At 42.2% G+C, this 22,379-nt stretch overlaps 1 protein-coding gene across 1 annotated transcript in view; it reads right to left on the bottom strand.

Moving 5' to 3' along the window:
* Positions 1-22,379, bottom strand: part of LOC137570883 (two pore calcium channel protein 1-like) — a 77,674-nt gene that overhangs the window by 26,122 nt on the left and 29,173 nt on the right. The window contains exons 4-8 of the mRNA XM_068279591.1: positions 15,786-15,914; positions 13,448-13,564; positions 9,785-9,903; positions 3,350-3,451; positions 1,310-1,436 (exon numbers count right to left, since the gene is read on the bottom strand). Coding sequence (XP_068135692.1) covers positions 1,310-1,436; positions 3,350-3,451; positions 9,785-9,903; positions 13,448-13,564; positions 15,786-15,914 — 594 coding nt within the window. The remainder of the gene's footprint in view (positions 1-1,309; positions 1,437-3,349; positions 3,452-9,784; positions 9,904-13,447; positions 13,565-15,785; positions 15,915-22,379) is intronic.

Raw genomic sequence — 22,379 nt, 5'->3', positions numbered from 1 at the left:
TTGTTTGTATGTACAGATTTCATGTTATCAAAGTTATTACCGTTTCTATGCGTAAAAGGGTGTTTCTGCAGGGAGAGTGGTTAGGGTTCGGCATCACCAGGGGGGTGGTTTCCCTATCCCTTAGGCACCACTGGGGGAGTGGTTAGGGTTAGGCATCAGCGGGTGGTGGTGGTTAGGCACCACCAGGGGAGTGGTTAGTATTAGGCACCACCCAGGGAGGGTTCTGTGTAAGAATAGGGTTGGGTTAAGCTGTATTGTTGAAATACATTACGATTTTTAACGTTAATATAATTTAGTTATCAACTCCAGTCTGTTTTAAAACAGTATTTTCGTTGATAATTAAAAATAATTAGTTAATAATGTTTATCATTATTGAGATTTCGTTATCTACCGTCACCATTTCATTATCCAGCCAGGCCCTTTTTTCCTGGTGACCTTTTTTCATGCACACAATTAAATTACTGCTGCAGTAGATTGCTGGTGAAGTCAACTATGTTTACACTAAAGTATAACACTTGGTTCACACATACAATAAATCTGTACATTTCCAGTCCAGACCTGTCCGTTTTGCATCAGTTTTCTCTGACAGTGACAGGATTGGAATTGTACACCTTTTATGTGTGAATATACCCATAGAAAACTAATAGAAAACGGGACAGGACATGTACACCTTTTATGTATGAACCAAGCCATAGAAAACTGATGCAAAACTGATAGGACAGGACTGAGCTGGAAATGTACAGATTTAGGTTTAAACCAAGCCATGGAAAACTCATACAAAACTGATACTAACTGTTAAAAACAGGACACCTTTTACGTGTGAACCCAGCCTAAAGCTCCTATTTTATATATAAGGGTTGTTCACACTTGTCAGTCCGCAATGGATCTGATGCGGTAAGCGGGCCGCAGTCCACAATAATCCCAGAAGAGCAGAGGTGTTTAACATATAGCTTATGGGTAGAACGCATCTACCCCGGGCTCCAGCCGCACCACAGCAGACACTACACTGTCCCCTCCCACTGGCCGCACGTCAAGTGGGAACACAGCCTGAATGTACTCATGTTAGAAGTGGTTTGCATAATGTAAGTTGAGATGATAATGATAATAATTCAAGTACAACTGTACAAACATACATGTATCAAAAACATAATGCGTCGAAAGACAAGATTATTATGTCTTTATTGCTTTTATCTCAGCATCTTGAAGATGTGGCTACACAGACTTGAGAATTTGGTGGAAGATAGCCAAAGCTACTGTGTTAGATTTGTGAACACTCGTATTACTGACACATTACCGGTATTAATAGTACCTTCAAATGCTTTCTGTAATTGTTGTAGACAACTGCTAAGAAGACCGACATGAAGATGTAAGTGTTCAGAATAATGTAGGCAATGAAGAAAATGGCATACCATCCATTGTGGTCATAAGCTGGCATCCTAAATAAAGTAACAAATAAGTTACAAGAGAACATGCACATGAAATATAATCGAGTCCAATGCATTTTCAGCTGTATATAAGCTTGAAAGAGGTTAGATTATTTCTGTAAGTGTCCCAGGTGGAGAGAGCATCTCATTTCCCATGCTGTCAAGAGGAGGAAAATAGAAGAATCTGTTGATTCTGGAAACAAAAGCCCCCGATTCATGAAGCAATGGTAAGGTAATGGTGTTGTTTTGTGAATCAGAGCCAATAAGAGAAACCTATACACTTCATAAAGCGTCTCTCTTCTCCAATCTATTAAAATCTAAAACAAATATTTGGCTGGATTTCAGCCTAAAGGTTTATTAACTAATTTATGCAGAGCAGATGCAATATTTCAAAAAGGAGTATAAATTTAGACTATAACACACGTTTGTTTCCAAAATACACCCAAATGCTAGATGATAAATAATAAAATATGACATTAAGCCATTTCCCCAGCATTTCTATGATGAGAAAACACCTGTTTAATGCCGACAGAAATTATAAAAATTATTTCTATGTGACAATTCAGACCAGTATTGATCACATGTGTATTTAATGAACAATTTGGAAAAAACAATTAAAATATCACCATAGGGGTGACAAGCTCTGTCTCTCAAAATTATAGAGATATCGGGGTAATTATAAAATATATGGATCACATTAGGCACAAAAGGAATTCTCCAACAGCATGAGCCTGTAAAAATTAATGTGATACATGACAAAGGAATATGTACAAAAAACATCATCCACTTAGTAAATTGCAATGTCACACAACAGAGGTAATAGTATCCCACAGATCAGTGCAGTAAAAACAATATTCCAACAGGGTTCAAAAGGCATACAGTAAATTATTAGACCATTATGGATAAAGTGCCTAAGTATAAAGAGTGCAACCAGCGCACATATGAAAGAGCAAAGGCTCAGTAAGGAGAAGAGGAGTGTGATGAGGGGATGCAAGGGAAGCAATTGCAGTGGAAGAGGGAAATGGCAGATGCAGGAGAAAGTTCCTGAGGTGCTAGGTAGGACAGGGCTTACGTGAGAGGCGGATGGAGAAGTCCAAGATGCTGGGGGGAGACAAGAGGCAGCCTTAGCGCACCATGCGGGCTCGACCCGCTTCAGAGGAGGCCTAGGACTATAGGACTATGTGCAGATTATCTCTAGCACTTGGGAAACGCTAAATACAATGCTGCACGAAGAAACTAGCCCAGACAAACACAAACATGTATATACATCTTTCTACACCCATTTTTACATCAAGGGATGAGTATATCTAGGTCATGAGATTCATATTTTCCTATAATGTGTGAGCAGCATCTTTTTGCACAGGTAAGTAAGAAGGGGCTTACCTCTTTTCTTGTTTGGTGGTTGAGCGGTTTGTGGCAAACTTGTCATTTAGCGATTAAAAGTATGTCGGGGGGAACAGCTAGACACATGCTAGGTTCTATTGCCAACAACTTGCAGATTGAGTTCTTTCTAATGTGTGTTCATGGAAACACTTACTCTAAGCCTAAGCCTTCATTTCAACAAGGGGTGATTCACAGCGTTCCCCCCCCCACAAGCGAATTCAGATGGGTAACAATATTTTGAATTTGAGTGCGGGGCAAGAAACAGAAAGTCGACAAAGAAAAATATTGCATCATGCAAGCAAATCCAAAAAAGCCTTGCATGGCAGGGCTACAAGGATTCAGATGCGTTCTTCCATCAGAGCAAGGGGTGGAAGCATGAGTCTCTGAGACATATGCAGCCACTAGTGGAAACAATCCCTTATAGTTTACTCTGGCTTGAAATTTCTTTATCATTATGGCAAGTAAGTGAATGTTATTTAGTATATAATTTCAGGATATTACATTATTTTGAACAGAATATGGTTAACGCAACTTCAACTTACATGACATCAGGGCTATTAGCGGTTGTCACCAGCACATAAAGGTTAAATACAACTTCAAGATAGTTTTCAAAGTAAGGCTCCCCATCAGCTGTCTTGAGCTTCCTGTAAACAAATTCATTATTTCTATAATACCTTTATTCACAGCACTAAGACCTCATGCAGACAAGAGTTCTGTCACCTGAAATGATAGCCTAAAGACAGTGTCGAAGCTTAGCAGGGAGAGGTTTGCACATCTCCAATGCCAACAGAAAACAGCAGGAGGGGGAGTAGTGAGCAGTAAAGAACTAGTCAGCACTAATCTTACTGCGTGCTTTTTACTTTAGCTTTAGCAGTGCTTTAAAGCCATTTTCAAAGTTACAATTTGCTGCTGTCACAAATAGCTAATCTGAAGAAGACTTGACCTGTGTTTTTTTTTCTTTTCTTTTTTTTTTTTTAAGTACAGTAGATGTTAAGACATTTGGTGCTCATGAATACAGTATTGATACAAGCCATGTAACTGCTCATCATCATATATGTACATATTAGTGTGATACAGGGCCCAATAACTAGTCTACACTACCAATCAACAACTCCCCTGCAGTCACACAAAACAATTTTATGTGAGCCACAAAAGTAAGAAGGAGGCTGAGGTATATGAAACTTTTTTGTTGCTTTATTTTTTTTTACTTAACCTTACAAGGGCATTACGATGAAAAACTGTAGAATGTAAAATACATGTGTACACATACAGTATATTTAACATGAGCACTTGTCCCACAGTGAAATGCACTGTAAATTACTTTCTTTCTGAGTAGCTGTCACTTACAATACGTGTTTTTAGACTAATGGTTCTGACCTCGTACCAGTTTTGGACTAGTCCATCCATGAGGGATTCTCAGGGCTTTTTTATTTTCAAAACACCTATTGAACAGCAGTTGCTCAGTCCAACTGCCAGAATAATGTGTAAGTAGACTACCCATCTTTGTAGAGATCCATGCCAGGGACTGCTTTTAAAAGAATAAAGGAAGCACTTAGATTCTCCCATGAGAAATACTGGGCCAAAACCGATCGGTAACAGGTAAGAACCAGAACATTCAAAAATAAGAGAAAAGAGCTCACCATAGCCTTTAAACGAACAACTTTTAATGATATCCAGTAAAATAATTCCATGCAGTTAATAAGAATGAACAACAGTGTATACTTATCAGGCACACGTTATAATGGAGGTGCGGAGGTTTAGTCAACTAGAACATTGGAACACTTACTGTAAAGGAAAGCTGCATAGTAATATAGTAGAGTCCCAGTTATCTGGAAATTACCTAACCAACAGTCTCAACCAACCAGCATAAATCGCCAGCAGTACTCACAGTGGTGCTGGTTAAAGGGACTCCGAGCAGTGCAGAAACTATGGAAAGATGCACATCATTTCTAAGCTCTCTTTCTCCTCTTTCTAATGATATAGAAACCGCCGTATGCCTTTTAGTTTTCGCTATTTTCGTGATCGAAATTGCCGCGGCAATAGAGAAAACTAAAAGGCGTAGGGTGGCGATTTATGTGTCGTCAGAAAGAGGAGAAAGAGAGCTTTAAAATGATATCCATCTTTCCATAGTTAAGTTGTATTACACAGGGCGACCTTTTCCTAAAGTCAGCAGCTCCATTCTGCTGAATAGAGCTGCTGACTTTGAGAAAAAGTCGCCCTGTGTAACACAATGTCACTATGGAAAGATGGATATCATTTTAAAGCTTTCTTTCTCCTCTTTCTGACGACACATATTAAACCGCGGCCCTACGCCTTTTAGTTTTCTCTATTTTCGCGATCGAATCACGGCCGTGGCAATTTTGATCGCGAAAACAGTGAAAACTAAAAAGGCGTAGGGCGGCGGTTTATTTATCATTGGAAAGAGGAGAAAGAGAGCTTTAAAATGATATGCATCTTTACATAGTTTCTGCACTGCTCGGAGTCCCTTTAAGATCTTAGGCTAATTGTGGTCATTGCTGTGCTTAAACACTGTGTTCCACAGCTCCTGACGGCTGATATACTTTCAATTACTTTATTTTAACATGTAATACAGAGTTTATGGTATGTATATACTGTAAAGTGGGGTATGATACTTTATTAGCTAGGTCTATTTTTAACATTGAGTCTCAAGCAGCTAGAATGCACATTCAGCCAATCCCCTCCAATGCTGGATAACCAAGACTCTACTGTACAATCATTCACAGTGCACTTTATTTTGGAACAAAATGTACACACATGTATTTTCAATTCTACAGTTTTCATGGTAGTTCCTTAAGTGCTTAACCTCCCTGGCGGTAAGCCCGTGCTGAGCACGGGCTATGCCGCCGGGAGGCACCGCTCAGGCCTCGCTGGGCCGATTTGCATAATTTTTTTTTTGCTACACGCAGCTAGCACTTTGCTAGCTGCGTGTAGCATCCGATCGCCGCCGCTACCCGCCGATCCGCCGCTATTCCTTGCGCCGCAGCCGCCCCCCCCCCCCCCCAGACCCCGTGCGCTGCCTGGCCAATCAGTGCCAGGCAGCGCTGTGGGGTGGATGGGAGTCCCCTTTGACGTCACGACGTCGGTGATGTCATTCCGCCCGTCGCCATGGCGACGGGGGAAGCCCTCCAGGAGATCCCGTTCTTTGAACGGGATCTCCTGATCTCCGATCGCCGCCGTCTCGCTACATGAAAAAAAAATAAAAAATTTAAAAAACACTACTTTGCTGCCCCCTGGCGGATTTTTTTAAACCGCCAGGAGGGTTAAAGTGAATCCAAGATAAACTTTTACTCATTGCATAATTGTGTTCCTTTCCTATAGTTTATAGGGCATTCCTCAAGCCAAATACTTTTTTGTTTTGTTTTAATACTCTAATTCCCTATAAAGTAAACAAGCCTCGCCCACAGCTTTTCAGAGTGCCTTGGCACTGTAGCAAGGGCTTATGGGAGCTCAGTCTGGGCAGGAGGAGGAGGTTACTAGCCATTGATTTCAGAGGCAGAGGGGAGGAGGGAGGAGGAGAGGGGATTGAGCTGAGGGCTGCAGATGCTATCAGATTGCCTGTGTGTAATGTGACAAACAAAACATGGCTGCTATCATTGTATCACAGGAATAAATAATCATATACTGTTGAAGCTGTTTGCAGCTAGATTTTTTTGTGTAAACTATCTAAACTTTAGATGATTTTAGAAATCGATTCTATCAAATTCCCCATTCGATCGATTTGCGACCAATTTCGATCGATTTGATCTGACAGGATGAAAGATCTAGGTCGATCTGCTGCTGGCAGCAGATCGATGGCCCATAGAGTTGCATTGGATCTAATGGTGCAGTAATGCCTTTAGATTGATTTTCAATAGATTTCCAATAGATTTCATTCTGAAATCTATTGGAAATCTGTTCCTAGTATGTGGCACACATCAGATAGATTCCTGTCAGATTCGACCTGACAGGCATCTAACAGAAATCTATCTGATGGTCAAATCTGCTGCAAATCTATCAGTGTATGGCCACCTTTACTTGTTATAGTTAGTTTTTCATCTCGGATCCGCTTAAATAGGCTTCCTATAGTCTAACAAGCAAATACAAGTTAAACTCAGAGTAAGCAGTCCGATTAGGTTAGCTAGCTCTTTATACAATTTTTCTTGCCGGATGCTGAAAATGTAATGCATAGATAAGGGCCTTGATACTATGCAGAGAAAAAAACAACTATTTGGCTTCTTTTCATTTCACAAATAACCAAACAGACTCAAGAGACATGACATTTTCATGAATCTAATTGGCTATTTGAAGTGAAAAATAGCAAAGTGAAATTTCTCTGTTTAGATCATCGAGTCTAAGGGGAGAAAAGAGATAAAACATAAGAATAAGAAATGAGAAATCATTTTTGTTCTAGGGCCCTTATATATTTCTCATCTTATATGTATTATAGTACAGCTGAAGACTTCACAAGTGTCTGTGTGCGCGCGTGTCTGTGTGCGCGCGTGTCTGTGTGCGTGTGTGGTGTCCAGCATAGGGCAGTGTGTAGATAAATGTTGAGCTGTCGGGTGCACAGTTTTGCTTCCGTGGTTGCTGAGGGGGGGGCGCGTCTTGTACGCGGGAGGATGCGGTACTTTTCTTCATCTTTGGTCTGTTTCTTTTCTCCCCTTTATTTAATTTTATGAAATAATTAAATTTGATTGGCAAATTCTGATTAGCAAATATGATGAGACTTTATGCCCAACACCAAGAGCGTGGTGATGAAGCCTATCAATATGGTTGGGCCTTCATAAACTGTGGCTAGGCTCTGAGCTAATCAAGAAAAAAAAAAAAAAAAAAAAGAACTTAAAAAAAGAAAAAAAAAAAAAAAAAGAGAGAAGATGAAGGTCTTGTACAGATAGGGTGAGAAAAAAAGAACACTCAAAAGGAGGAAGAAAAAAAAAATTACGGAATCAAAGATACTAATAATTTCTAACAAAGATTGATTGATTGACAGGGATTGCTTGATTTTAATTTAATTATCTTGAGTTTATGTTAGTAGATCACACTGGGGCAGGCTAATCAGACCAGTGCAAGGAGAATAGGACCAAATATGTTGCAAACAGGTGCAGAAGTGGATCAGCTGCTCATAATGACCAATAAGAATCCTTGATTTAGGTATCTGCTCTATTTGTATACCAGTTCTGCTCTTGTTTTTCTTGCATTGGTTTTGAAAAATCTGCCTCAGTATTCTCTCCAATACACAAATGTCACGGATACAGTAAATGTAGACAAAGAATGTAAGGCATAACAACAATGGTCTACAGTGTTCCCCAACCCTGTCCTCAAGGCCCACCAACAGTGCATGTTTTGTGGAAATCCACAGAGGTAGTTAATCAGCTCTGCTGAGGCACTAATTACCTCACCTGTGCATATTTGTGGTTTTCTACAAAACATGTACTGTTGGTGGGCCTTGAGGACAGGGTTGGGGAACTCTGGTCTAGAAGACTACAGCACTGCCAGACACCCATTTTTCATTCCCCAATAAAAAGGTATTCTTTCCAGCTACCCTTCTGTTTAGAATGTTCTCCACATTTGGGTAAAAACGAAAAGATGGGCTCTCTGTAGACAGTATATAACTAGCTTACGGTAGTCATATGGATAATAAAGAAACATCCTAGTTCTAAAATGAGGAAGTGGACCTGGTCCACATCTTCATGGAATCTCAAAGGCAAAAGATTTGCACCCACTTCTAAAAGTCCTCAGTATCATCCAGGGGTACAAAATATTGTCTCCTTAGTGTTCAGGCCCAATGTTCCACAGGAGCTGTACTTTAACTCTCAACCTCTTGAGTCTCACAGCAACTCAATCCAGAGGAAAGAAAAGCCACAAAGGCAAAAACTCTCACCCGGATTGGATCAATGTATCTTCTCACATGTAGCAATGTGGACTGGAAATGCCCATCAATGTAAGGAAATAATCCAAGTGTATTTTAAATGAGAGCATCAAATTTGCAATAGCTATCACCTGTTGTAAAATATTCTACATCTGCTTTCTAGACAAGTGGTAAAAACTCAGTTCCTCCATGTGTAGCTGATGTTCTCTTATCCTTTGCACAAACCTAGATATAAAAAAAATTGCTAAGTCTTTAAATTGCTACTGGATTTATTTAAAATGTTGATTTGGTTTCCTTCTAAAGTAATCTCTTTTTCAAAGTTAAATAAGTCCAATTTGTGTGACCTATCTTGGGTAAGACCTTCCATCCCTCAGAGTAATTGCAGATTTTTGTACCTGACAACTTCAATGTCGGCCTTTAAATTCTACCCCCCCCCCCCCCAAAAAAAAATCCCCATTTCTTCTGAAAATTACAATATTCTAATTTGGGGCTTCTATGAAAAGCGGACATGGTATCTAAAAAAAAATTAATACATCACGGAACTGTAAATCATGTCTGGTAAACAACAGGGTTTCTGAAGTGGTCTGTTCGGTCTGACGTAATCAAGCCTGGTACACACCATGCAATTTTCCCTTCAGATCCACTCGAGCGAGTGATCAGATCGATATTCAGTTCCAACATAGATTGGATATAGAAGAAAGCTAGTGTACACATACATGCGATTTTTTCAGATTTCTGATAATTTTTCTGATTGGCTATGGATTGAACATAAATCAAAAGGACATGCACACGAAACGATAGCCAGTATTTCGATCAATATTTTCAGCATGTCTGATCTGCTTTTGGTCGAAAAAGAGATTGGTTTGGAGTCTGGGAAGGGTCGCTGACAATCTAAGTAGGCTGTATATATTTCTCTCGATCTGATAATTTGCTCGATCGTAAGTGGGATCGGAAGTGAAAATTGCATGGCGTATACCAAGTCTTAAAAATGCAATTCTATACAAACAACAATAGTGATCTTAACATTACACTTAAATAAATAACTACAGGGGCAAAGGCAAAGATATGAAAATAAAGATGTGGGAAAATACATTATATTGTGCATTACCTGTTACCAAAGAGTTTCAGAGCCATGAGAGAGAAAATGAGGACACTGAACATGAAGAGCAGGAAGACATAAAGGATCTCAGGTAATGTGTTCCTAATGCTGCGGAACGCTCGCCGAATCTGCAGATACATCAAACAAATAAAAACAAGGCAATCAAGTCATTCACAAAGAACATCTAAACAGTGCAGATATCTAAATGCACCAGACTGAGGGCTCAAACCAGGGGCGTTTCTAGGGTCCTTGGAGATCGGGGGCACCTGTGGGCACCAGGCGGGGAGGTATATGCGCCGCGGCAAAAAATGGGCGTGGCCATGAGGTGAGTAGGGGTGGCCATGGGTGGGGCCAAATGTACATGAACTTAGCAGCGGTGTAAGCTACAGATAACGGGCCTGCCCATCGAAATATTGGATGGAGCCCCCTGTCCTTTATTTGGATAATTTACAATCAGTATAGGCATAGATCAAAGATGTATATGCACACACAATTTTGATTGGTCAATCACTGACCCCCAATTTTACCACCCCCGTGCAGTAAGTGGGCCAACAGACAATGAATTTTATGAACAGAGCAAAAATTGGCTAATCAAAGTTGTATGTGTGTACCAGGCTTTACAGCTAATACTGTACATACTGAAAGTAGCAGGGATCAGCATACAATATAGCTGGTTTACAATCAGTAAAGGCACAGAGTAACACCTTACACTGTACACACTGGAGGTAAATGAGCACACAGTGCAGGCACTAGAGAACAGCGTATACTGTACATACTGTAGGCAGCAGAATTCAGCACACTGCAGCTAGCGTGCCAAAAATATGAGGATCACGTTGTGCGGCGTGCTTATCGCGCCGCACCGAAAAATGGGTGGGCCATGGACCAGAATATAGATGTGGTAACGGGTGGAGACAAATTTACATGAACCTAGCAATAGTGGGACATTAGATTCTGACAGTGGTGGCGAACCTTTTGGAGGCCGAGTGCCCAAACTGCAACCCAAAAGTCACTTATCTATCGCAAAGTGGCAACAGCAATTTAAACTAAATACTATACAAACGTTTTAACTCATACATGAACATTATGGAAAATCCAAGTTGAAAATAAACTGTGAAGATAAACAATTTCATCCATCCTACTCCTGAAAAATGTATTCAATTTTTTAGAACCTGACAGTTTTATTTTCTGTTTTAAAAAGCTAAAAAAGTAGGTTTAATGCTATTGTCTCATATGATAAGGATTCAGCTTTTCCCATAGTCTCGCAGTTAGCAATTATGTGACCCCCAACAAGACAAATTCAGCAATCATGAGGCCCCCAACAAATCATGAGGCCCCCCAACAAGACAAATTCAGCAATCTTGAGGCCCCCAACAAATCATAAGGCTCCCAAGACAAATTCAGCAGTCATGAGGCACATAAATAGAGAGCATTTCACATAAATAGGCAGAATGCCCCCTTAATATGGTAGCCCCGAAGTTAGGTAGTGAGTGACAGGGACCCCCAGGTTAGCTAGTGAGTGACAGGCGCCTCCAGTTAGGTAGTGAGTGACAGGGACCCCGATAGTGAGTGCCAGGGAGCCCCTTTAGGTAGTGAGTGAGTGCCAGGGAGCCCCTTCAGGCAGTGAGTGAGTGCCAGGGAGCCCTTTAGGCAGTGAGTGACAGGGAGCCCCTTTAGGCAGTGAGTGACAGGGAGCCCCTTTAGGCAGTGAGTGACAGGGAGCCCCTTTAGGCAGTGAGTGACAGGGAGCCCCTTTAGGCAGTGAGTGACAGGGAGCCCCTTTAGGCAGTGAGTGACAGGGAGCCCCTTTAGGCAGTGAGTGACAGGGAGCCCCTTTAGGCAGTGAGTGAGTGCCAGGTAGCCCCTTTAGGCAGTGAGTGAGTGCCAGGTAGCCCCTTGAGGTAGTGAGTGAGTGCCAGGGAGCCCCTTTAGGCAGTGAGTGAGTGCCAGGGAGCCCCTTTAGGCAGTGAGTGAGTGCCAGGGAGCCCCTTTAGGAAGTGAGTGAGTGCCAGGGAGCCCCTTTAGGGAGTGAGTGCCAGGGAGCCCCTTTAGGGAGTGAGTGCCAGGGAGCCCCTTTAGGGAGTGAGTGCCAGGGAGCCCCTTTAGGGAGTGAGTGAGTGAGTGACAGGGAGGCCCTTTAGGGAGTGAGTGAGTGACAGGTAGGCCCCCCCCCTCTAGCCGCCGCCCCCCCTTACCTCGCAGCAGACCTCATGATCAGCGGCGACCCGACCAGTACCAGCGGGCGCCGGACGCACCCGCTCGATATGCGGAAGTGATGTCACTTCCGCATATCAGTGCGGGCGCTGGGTCCTAGCGCCCGCATGATTGGTCGCCGGCTCGCCGCCTGATCCTGAAGTTGGGAGGGTAGCAGGGGGTTAATGTAGCGTGGAGTCTAGTGTAGTGTATTGTCTAGTGTAGTGTATAGTCTAGTGTGCAGTGTAGTGTATAGTCTAGTGTGCAGTGTAGTGTAGTGTTGCACAGCGTAACTGGTAAGGGCAGCAGGGGTTAGTGTAGTGTAGCTGGTCAGTGTAGCTTAGATAGACTAGCTTAGAGACAGTTTTGGGGGGTAAAGGTCCATAAGACGGAAGCAGGAGATTTGGGCGCATGAGACAAGTGGACAAAAAGGGCGCCCCATTCACTCCCATTATAAATATTGTTTAATGGGCGCCGAACAGGGGAAAAAAGGCGCTGGAGATTATTAACGTTTTAACAAACGGCGCCCGGAGATTTTTAAGGATTTATAACTATGTTTGTGATGATTTAACTTTACAAAATGAGCCCGTGACGAATAACGTTTATAAAGATACTAAATCACTATTTCTAAAACATTTCTAAAACATTATTATCCACCCCAAAAAATTATTTACATTTTTTTATTTACATTTTTTATTTATTAATGTCTGTAAAACATTATTATCCATAGGGGGTCTTAGGTTTAGGCACCACCAGGGGGGTCTTAGGTTTAGGCACCAACTGGGGGGTCTTAGGTTTAGGCACCAACAGGGGGGGTCTTAGGTTTAGGCACCAACAGGGGGGGTCTTAGGTTTAGGCACCAACAGGGGGGTCTTAGGTTTAGGCACCAACAGGGGGGTCTTAGGTTTAGGCACCAACAGGGGGGGTCTTAGGTTTAGGCACCAACAGGGGGTCTAGGGGTTAGGGATAGGTACAGGGAGGGTTTTTAACAAACGTAAATATAAGTTTCAGTTTACAAACAGGGAAGATTAACATTTTAAGAATTGCCGATCTCATACACATTATTTAGGGATTTATAAATTCTTAAAACACTATTTGTAAACGAAATTCTACACAATATTTCTATAAACGATAATACTGTTTATCGTTTACACCACGCGCCCTTTTTTCCCGACGCCCTTTTTTGATGTACGCCCATAAGACACCCCTGAACCATAGACACACCTAGGTTTAGTATTTTTTTTTTTTCCCCCTGTTTCTTTACCTCTAGGTGCGTCTTCTATTCCAAAAAATATGGTATCTAACTTTTATTTAATTTCCCACTTCAGATTCACTATAAAAGTTTGATTGGCCCTGAGCAGGTCACGCAACAGCATCGCTCCTGAGGAGTTTTGTTTTTACCATCCAAGGATTGTCTTGTCTGACTTCTGTAAGCCAATAGTAAACATAAACAATAACAAACATGAGAGCAGTAATTCTTACCTGCCTGCTTTCAGCAAAATTAACCAGATAGATGGGCCGTAGCACCCTTGACCATCGAACACTTGGAATGAGGGCTATGCTCAAAGCTCCATAAATGATCAGATCGATTAAATTAAGCTATTTGGGAGAAAAAAAGAAAAATCCAATAAGCTTTTTACCCCATCACTGCATTGCCTGTAATATATATCAAAGCTTAGAAAACAAATATGATTTATATTTGGAGAAAACTAATTCCTCTTATGCTAGGTACACACCAAACAATTTTCTGTTAGATTTTCTCTTAGATTTACCTGCCACATAGCTGTTTTCCATGTTTTAGGTAAATCTAACAGAAGAATCTAACAGAAAATTGTATGGTGTGTACCTAGCATAACTCACACCACTCTTACAGCAGGACTGAGTTAAGCCTCATACTCACGGGCTACAACTGTCGCCGCAACAACGTGGCACGCGCGTAATACGCACGCACGTCGCTAGTAAGAGCTGTCGCCGGGTGATTGACTTGGTCAATCGCCGGCAACTGTCGCTAGTCCGCCGTGTGTATGCGGACTAGCGACAGCAACTCTATACACAATGTATGGAGCTTCCGTCGGGAGGAGGAACCTTCAGCGACAGCTTCCGCCGAATCTCCGTCCCTCTGTGCGCCGTGTGTACGGCTGTAGCAAAGAGGGACCTGGCGACGAGCTGTCGCTGCTTTTTTTGGGGGGGGCGGGCGACTTGCTACAGTTGTAGCCCGTGAGTATGAGGCTTTAGAGAGGTGACAGGCATGAATTTGTGCATCAGGGCTCTCTAACATGTGCCTATGTACTCCCTCTCCAGGTGACTGCTCTTATTGACCTCTGTTATGATCAGGTTTCTTTCACTTTGTTAGATCTTCCTGCCCACTGCTGACTTTACCTTTTGTAAAATCCACCAATCAGGAAACATGAGTAGTCAGAGGACTTGATTTGCTGTGACATCTTACTGGTTTAACATATAACCATGACCAGCCAATCAGAGCCTTACAAATCTATCAAGCCACTTGCACGCTATGTCACACCACATTACTCTGCAAGTCTACAGAGACTTGCATATTTCACACAATGCAACGCAGTACTTCAGAAGTGTCCAAATTTCCTTGATGCCGACACAAAGGCTGCAGCATGTTGCCACATGATCCAGCCTACCAAACTAATTATGCAGTAATGTAAGTAATTGGACGATGCACGACAGAAGCCCGGTGCGACACAGTGCGCATGTGCAGACTGACCGTAATCCCAGTGATGTACTACCTGCCCAGCAGGAAGTATGTCACTAAGTGGGGTGTGGCGCTAGTGTATCTAAGGACCAATGGGCCCCAGTAGGAGTTGTATATTGGGCTCTTCTCAAGCAATTGATATGCAGCACCAAAACCAGGAGAGAACAACTACAGTGTCAGAGGGGTTTAATCCCCCTGGCGGTCTATTAAAAACCGCCAGGGGGCAGCAGAGCAGTTTTTTTTTTTATTATTTTTTTTTTTTAAATCATGTAGCAAGCCCAGGGTTCGCTACATGATAGCCGCTGTGCAGCGGCATCCCCCCACCCTCTTCGATCAGGAAATCCCGTTCAAAGAACGGGATTTCCTGGAGGGCTTCCCACGGCGACCGGCAGCGGCTAATCGGCGCGGAGCGGCCGCGATCAGAGTGAACACGCAGCTAGCAAAAAATTTAAGTATGCAAATCGGCCCAGCAGGGCCTGAGAAATCCTCCTGCGTGGCATAGCCCGTGCCAAGGAGGTTAAGCAGCGCCCGTGCTTACATCTCTATGACACTGCAGCTGTTCTTTCCAGGTATCAGTTTGTTAAGGATTACCACTAAACACATTTATAGAGGTGATCATTTCTAGCATTAAACCTATAAAAGCAAATGCAACAGTTGAAATAAGGTCCCTTATGGGCCCTTCTAGTCCAGGGATTCTGGTGTAGTAGCTACCTCTGCAACCCGTATTGCTATGCCACTAAGGGAAAAAAATTACTTATGCTTACTTATGCTTTAATACCCAGGGCAGTTAGTACCCACAATTTTTGATGGACTTGGGGAACTGGTTCAACTATAAAAAGGACTGAGAAGTCCAGAAGTTAGACCAATTTGTTCATCTTGGACGATTATTGTGGTGGCCACCTGATTGTGTGGGGTAGTGCTTGTATGTGCGAGTGTAACATCAGCTGATGTATTTAGACGGCCGACAATTGTCACTTTTTTAAGGGGGGATAGGAGGGGTTTTTCATGGCTGTATTTATTGGATTACTTAATAAACGCATATGTGAGATCGTAGACACCTGGTGATTTTTTGTCTAGCAAGCTATGCCACTAAGTACTTACCAATATCGTGACAATTACGCAAATATTCTTTGTGTCTTTCCAAAACACACTGCGAGGTGTGACTTTACTAAAATGCACGAGTCGTGCAAAGAAAGCCAATAAGCAGAAGACTTCAACTATGGAAGTAGCCTGTAATATAAAGTAAAAAAAAAAAAAAATTAGCGATATTATACATGAAGCAGTTGTGTAGGGCGATCTAAAAACACCCTGGAAAGAAAAAACACAGAGACAACGGGAGCCCCAATGGTGCACCGTGTCACAATGATGAGCAAAATAGTGGTGGATGGTGGTGCTCACAAAGGAAGATTGTAGATGGGCAACCGACCGCTGAAGGCAGGTGGAGATCAACGAACCCGACCCACTCGGGTGTCCAGATCCACTGTGCGCAGTCGCACTCTTGGTAAAAGATTCCAGTTGTTTATGGGGGTGGGAAAACACCTAACCAAATAGAACAACCCTCCCAAAGGAGGGTGGGTGACACAAGGGGGAAAGAGGCGCCCAAGGGATGATAAAACTGGGTTAAAAAAACAGCTAAAATTGGAATGGATGAGGTGGCTTACCTCAATGATGACAAATTCGTGTATAGAATTAACAAACTTTAATATGCACTAGGCAACGCGTTTGGTGTGTCCTTGCCCACTTCCTCAGGCCAAATACAGTGCCAAAGCAATTGCAAACTGGAGCGCGAGATGCCTCAGAGGCGAAATGCATTGCCTAGTTTAAATTAAAGTTTGTTGTTTATAAATATGAATGACACCTACGCTTAAAAAGTGGAGGGGCTTGCAGCAGCTAAATGGATGACAGTATCCTTTGTATACTTCTCAGAAAATTAATACAACACTTTATAGCCACAGTGCTATAAAAAAAAAAAAAGTATTAAAACCTTTATTGATCAATAATAAGAAGCGTGAAGTATCAGATTCAATAACCACATCAGGGCACCTGCCCCTCTACTACCCAAAGTTATCTCCACTCATGCATTACCCTCATTCACACTCTCTGCAGTGAGTTTGTGAATGAGGGAAATGCATGAGTGGAAAACATTTTGGGAAGTAGAGGGGCAGGTGCCCTTATGTGGTTATTGAATCTGATAGCGCTGTGGATATAAAAAGTGTTGTATTAAAGTTCATTATTTGTGGTCATTGAGGTAAGCCACCTCAACCTTTCAAATTTTAGCTGTTCTTGGACGCCATTTTTCCCTCTTGTTATACATGAAGCACCTTTAATTACCTTATATTAAAGTGGCACATTTGGCTAATGTGACTATTTGTACCAAACTGTGCACAGCACCAGTGAAAAAGTTTGCACAGTTTTGGATTTTGCTTCACAGGTATCACTAACTTCTCCATGTACAGGGAGTTCTTAAAGTGTAACTGTCGAGCATAAAATCAAAAATTAATTCTTTATTTTTATTTGGTAAACAAGTAATAAGGATGCTAACCAGGCAATCCAAAAGTTAAAATCACTATTACTTTTCTTGTTGATAAATGATAATTCCCCAGTTTGCCTGACTCTTATTTGATACACACAAAATTTGGTACACACAAAGGAAGTTGAAGGGCATGCTGGGTTGTCCTTTTTTGCTACTCTACTTCCCTCTGAGACTTAACTAATGCAGCCTTATTGGCTGAAGCTTCTTTCCCTCCTATGTTCCCCTCCCACACCTCTGTTCCTCTCTGATTGGGCAATATTTATCATGCTGAGACAATGCACTTTCTATAGTGAAGGGCGGGCAACGAATGCACAATCAGGCAGAGGAGAGTAAGGGAGGAATCAGGATTGGACATCAGGATTGGCTTCAAAATAGCCACAGTTAAAATGGGAAATGTTAAGAAGGATTTTCTCTTTTTTCTACTGCAGAAAAATTACTAAAAATGTGGACAATGCAATACATATGTTATGTAAGTAGAGCACGTATTTACCGTATCTACTTATATATGTGTTTTTTTTCTGAGATAATAATGGCTGACAGCTTCTCTTTAATGTACACCGTATTTGTGTTCTAGGAGTGTGCAAGTAATTGAGACCTTTTGTGGACCGAATGTCTCTGGGCCTTAAAGATATCCAAGCTAAAAGAAAGCGTTAAATAGTACATAGTGTGCATCCGGAAAGTATTCACATCGCATCGCTTTTTCAACATTTTGTTATATTACAACCTTGTTCCAAAATTGATTAAATTCATTTTTTTCCTCAGAATTCTACACATAACAACCCATAATGACAACATGCAAAAGCTTGACAGAAGCCACTTCTAAGTAAAAGGCACATGGCAGCCCGCCTGGAGTTTGCCAAAAGGCACCTGAAGGGCTCTTAGGCCATGAGAAACAAAATTCTCTGGTCTAATGAGACAAAGATTGAACTCTTTGGTGTGAATGCCAGGCATCACGTTTAGAGGAAACCAGGCACCGCTCATCACCAGGCCAATACCATCCCTACAGTGAAGCATGGTGGTGGCAGAATCATGCTTTGGGGATGTTTTTAGAAGCAGGAACTGAGAGACTAGTCAGGATAAAGGAAAAGATGACTGCAAAGAGTAATGGACAAAACCAGCCAAGGATAGGTGTGCCAAGCTTGTGGCATCATATTAGAAAAGAGTAGAGGCTGTAATGGCTACTAAAGGTGCATAAAAAAAAAGTATTGAGCAAAGGCCGTGACTACTTATGTACATGTGACTACTTATGTACATGTGACTTCTCAGTTGTTTTTATTTGTAATGAATTTGCCAAAACCTCAAGAAGACTTCTTTCACATTGTCATTATGGGGTGTTGTGTATAGAATTGTGTATAGAATTCTGAGGAATAAAATGGATTGAATCCAGGTTGTAACAGAACAACATGTGGAAAAAGTGATGTGATGTGAATGCTTTCCAGATGCACTGTACATTGATCCACAATGGTATACAGTCCAGGACTGTATCCTCTGTCTGCCCGCCCCCTGGTTCTCTGCAATTCGGCCTGAACTAGGCCCAGATAACCTGTAGTTGAGACCTTTTAACTGGATATTCTAGCTTTTGCGCATGCGGAAATGGATTCTGGACACCACGCTGCCCGCACTTCCTTATGACGTTGTGCACTCACAGAACTATTAGCAGTGCATGTGAAAATGGGAGCAAGGCCAAAGTGGTAATAATACAACAGAGGCGCCTCACGTGATACCAGTCAATATTCTTTCCCCAAGGATACACACTGCAGCCACTGTAGGGGTGAATCCTCAGCCTCCAAAACAGTAGATATATCGCCAAAAAGCAGCAGCGCTGTGATAGGCACCCTTGGATAGTATAGTTCCACCTCCAGAGATCCAAATCAATATATGTTCTTCTCCTAAACGTGCAACTCAGTGCACAAGAAAAGGAAAATATGGAGTCTCTCAGTGGAATGATCAACTGCAAAACTTTATTCAAATGGATGAATGTTTAAAACAGATAAGATCAACTCACATCTAGAGGGTCCTACTCCAGTAGGAACCCCTCTGGCAATAGCGCTTCCCACTCCGTGTGGTACTACAGATACAAGTGATCAATGTGGCGTTGCCCGCTCTCTTCCCGACTAGTTTCGGCCTTCCGCCGTCATCAGGGGGTATGAGAGCGGGCGGGCAAACCATACATATATATACAAATAGTCATAATTACCTTTCACCAGTAAGCATGATTGCGGAATGACAGCCGCCGCTCGTAGCGGGCACTTCCGGCTATCATAGGAACTACTTCCGGTTCACTGGATGAACCAGGCCATCACTGGAGCGCGCGTGCGTCTCACAGTGATACACGGCCGTTGTTGGAGCGCAGTTGCGCTTCATCTCATTAAGCGGCTAGTACGCCGCACATAAAATTCACATATATCTATATAAATTTATAATGATGAATCATGCTCTTATGGGAAAGACTTCATAATTAAAAATTCGTTATAAACAAATTAAGATCATATAGTATCAAGCAAGTATTGGCACATATTGACTACCAAAATTCTACCACAGCCTATTGTGTATCAATAAATTACATATAAAGAAACATATAAGAACATGAAGTTTTAAATCAGGATGATACCATTTATTGGCTAACTACAAATGAATAAGAATAAACAAGCTTTCGGCCTTGCAGCCTTCGTCAGGTTTATATCCTGTTAGTTTGCAAGCTGGTGGTACAGACAGCTTATATACATGCAACATCACAAGGAAAAACAGATATTTTTTTCAAGCATAAATACATCATTAAGATGCCTTAATACAAACAGACCATCTAAATGGGGTAAGATAAGGATCCTTGTTTACTTTATTGCTCACAGACCTGGTATTAGGATTGACCCAGAGGTATCGTAAATTCTTAGTTCACAAGTTCAGCTAGGGTGGCTGAGACAGTTCATATATCATCAATCTCATACCAATATAGAAAGTTGTTGTCCTTATTCAGACCCTTCTGCACAGCTTTGAAACAATTTATAAATTTTGTTTCTGCTATTAATCGGTCATTTGATGTTTTGAAGCCGCCCTTCAGGGCAGTGACACGAGGATCATCCATGCTGTGTCCGTTGGACCGAAAGTGTGTAGCAACTGGGAGTCCAGATTTGGTATCATTAATAGTGTGCCTGTGTCCATTCATACGTTTGCGCAGAGTTTGTCCACTTTCTCCCACGTACATAACATTGGGGCATTAAGCACACATGATCAGATATACCAGATTGGTGGACCCACAAGAAAATTTACCTTGTATTCTGTACTCCTGTTGTGAACCTGGTATCGTTACCCTGTCAGTGGAGTAAATGTGTCTGCAGGTCCCACATATTTTTTGTCGGCAGGGTGATGTTCCGTTTTGTTGAGGCCTATTCAAAGAGCTCCTGACAATCATCTGTTTTAGATTGTGTGGTTGCCGATATGACAAGAGTGGAAGTTTAGGGAATATCGTTCTCAGTCTGTGATCCTTGTGTAAAATGGGATGAAGTTCCTTAGCAATCCTCCTTAAGATTTCCAGGTGTGGGTTGTAGGTGACAACCAAAGGGACACGTTCCTCTTTCTGGTTTTGCTTATATTTCAGGAGTTCAGTCCTAGGGATGTTGCTGGCTTTCCTGATTTGGGCCTCAGCCATGGGAGGACTGTAACCTTGTTTAATGAAAGTGTTCTTAAGGTGATCCAGGTGCTTGTCTCTGTCCATCCTGTCAGAACAAATCCGGTTGTACCTTATAGCTTGGCTGTAAATTATAGAGTTCTTAATGTGCTTGGGATGCAAACTGTCATATCTTAGGTATGTGGGACGGTCTGTAGGTTTGCGATACACAGAGGTTTGTATGTTGTTACCCCTGATGTATATGGTGGTGTCCAGAAAGTTAATCTCTGTGTGAGAGTAGGTAAGATTCAATTTGATTGTAGGATGGAAGGCATTGAAGTTCCTGTGGAACTGGAGAAGATCATCCTCACTTGCGGACCAGATGATTAAAATATCATCAATGAAGCGGAAGTAGGCCAAGGGTTTTATGCCACATGCATTGAGGTATTCCTCTTCGATTTTGGCCATGAATAGATTTGCATACTGTGGAGCGAATCGCGAACCCATTGCCACGCCCATCTGCTGTAAATAGAGGTCCTGTCCAAAAGTGAAATAATTATGAGTGAGAATGAATTTGATCAGTCCAGTAATAGGCTTTACAGGTATGCCCTGACCCTGAAGATATTTACGGCAGGCCGCAATACCATCATCATGGGGAATGTTCGTGTACAGGGACTCCACGTCCATCGTGGCCAGTATGGTTCCCTCAGGTACTGGGCCGATGGCTGACAGTTTGTTCAGGAGGTGGGTGGTATCCTGTAAGTAGCTGGGTCTTTTACAGACAAGAGGTTTCAAAATGTTTTCCAGCCACCCTGAGATGTTCTCTGTAAGAGTTCCTTATCATGGTAGTGTTCCTTGAGTCGCAGCTTTCTGAAAAATTCCTCCATATCTCCACAGAGTGCAATCCTGTCTATGGGTCTCGCAGGGCAGAATGACAGGCCTTTGGAGAGTACTGACATTTCAGCTTCAGTAGCCTGATAAGAGGAAAGATTCATTACCCACAGGTGTAATGAATCTTTCCTCTTATCAGGCTACTGAAGCTGAAATGTCAGTACTCTCCAAAGGCCTGTCATTCTGCCCTGCAACCCACAGGTGTAATGAATCTTTCCTCTTATCAGGCTACTGAAGCTGAAATGTCAGTACTCTCCAAAGGCCTGTCATTCTGCCCTGCGAGACCCATAGACAGGATTGCACTCTGTGGAGATATGGAGGAATTTTTCAGAAAGCTGCGACTCAAGGAACACTACCATGATAAGGAAGCCTGTGATACAATGGATAATGGACCAAAACGCACCAGATCTAAAAAGGAAAAAAAGAAAAAAAGATGGACCCCCAAAGAAGGAAAAAACCCGGCCCTGGATAAATACATAAACAAATTCAGACGCAGAATCTCTGACAGGATCCTGAGTAAAAGAAAGACACTGGCCCAGAACGTAACACCACAGGAGCGACAGGCCATCAGATCCCTTAAGGAGAATAGGGACATTATTATTAAACCAGCGGATAAAGGTGGTGCCATAGTCATAATGAACACCAGTGACTACATCCAGGAGGCACA

The sequence above is a fragment of the Hyperolius riggenbachi genome, chromosome 4, assembly GCF_040937935.1.
Source record: "Hyperolius riggenbachi isolate aHypRig1 chromosome 4, aHypRig1.pri, whole genome shotgun sequence".
NCBI classification, from domain to species: Eukaryota; Metazoa; Chordata; class Amphibia; order Anura; family Hyperoliidae; genus Hyperolius; species Hyperolius riggenbachi.
The sequence above is the reverse complement of the archived record's forward strand: the minus strand, read 5'-3'. Positions and strand labels throughout refer to the sequence as shown.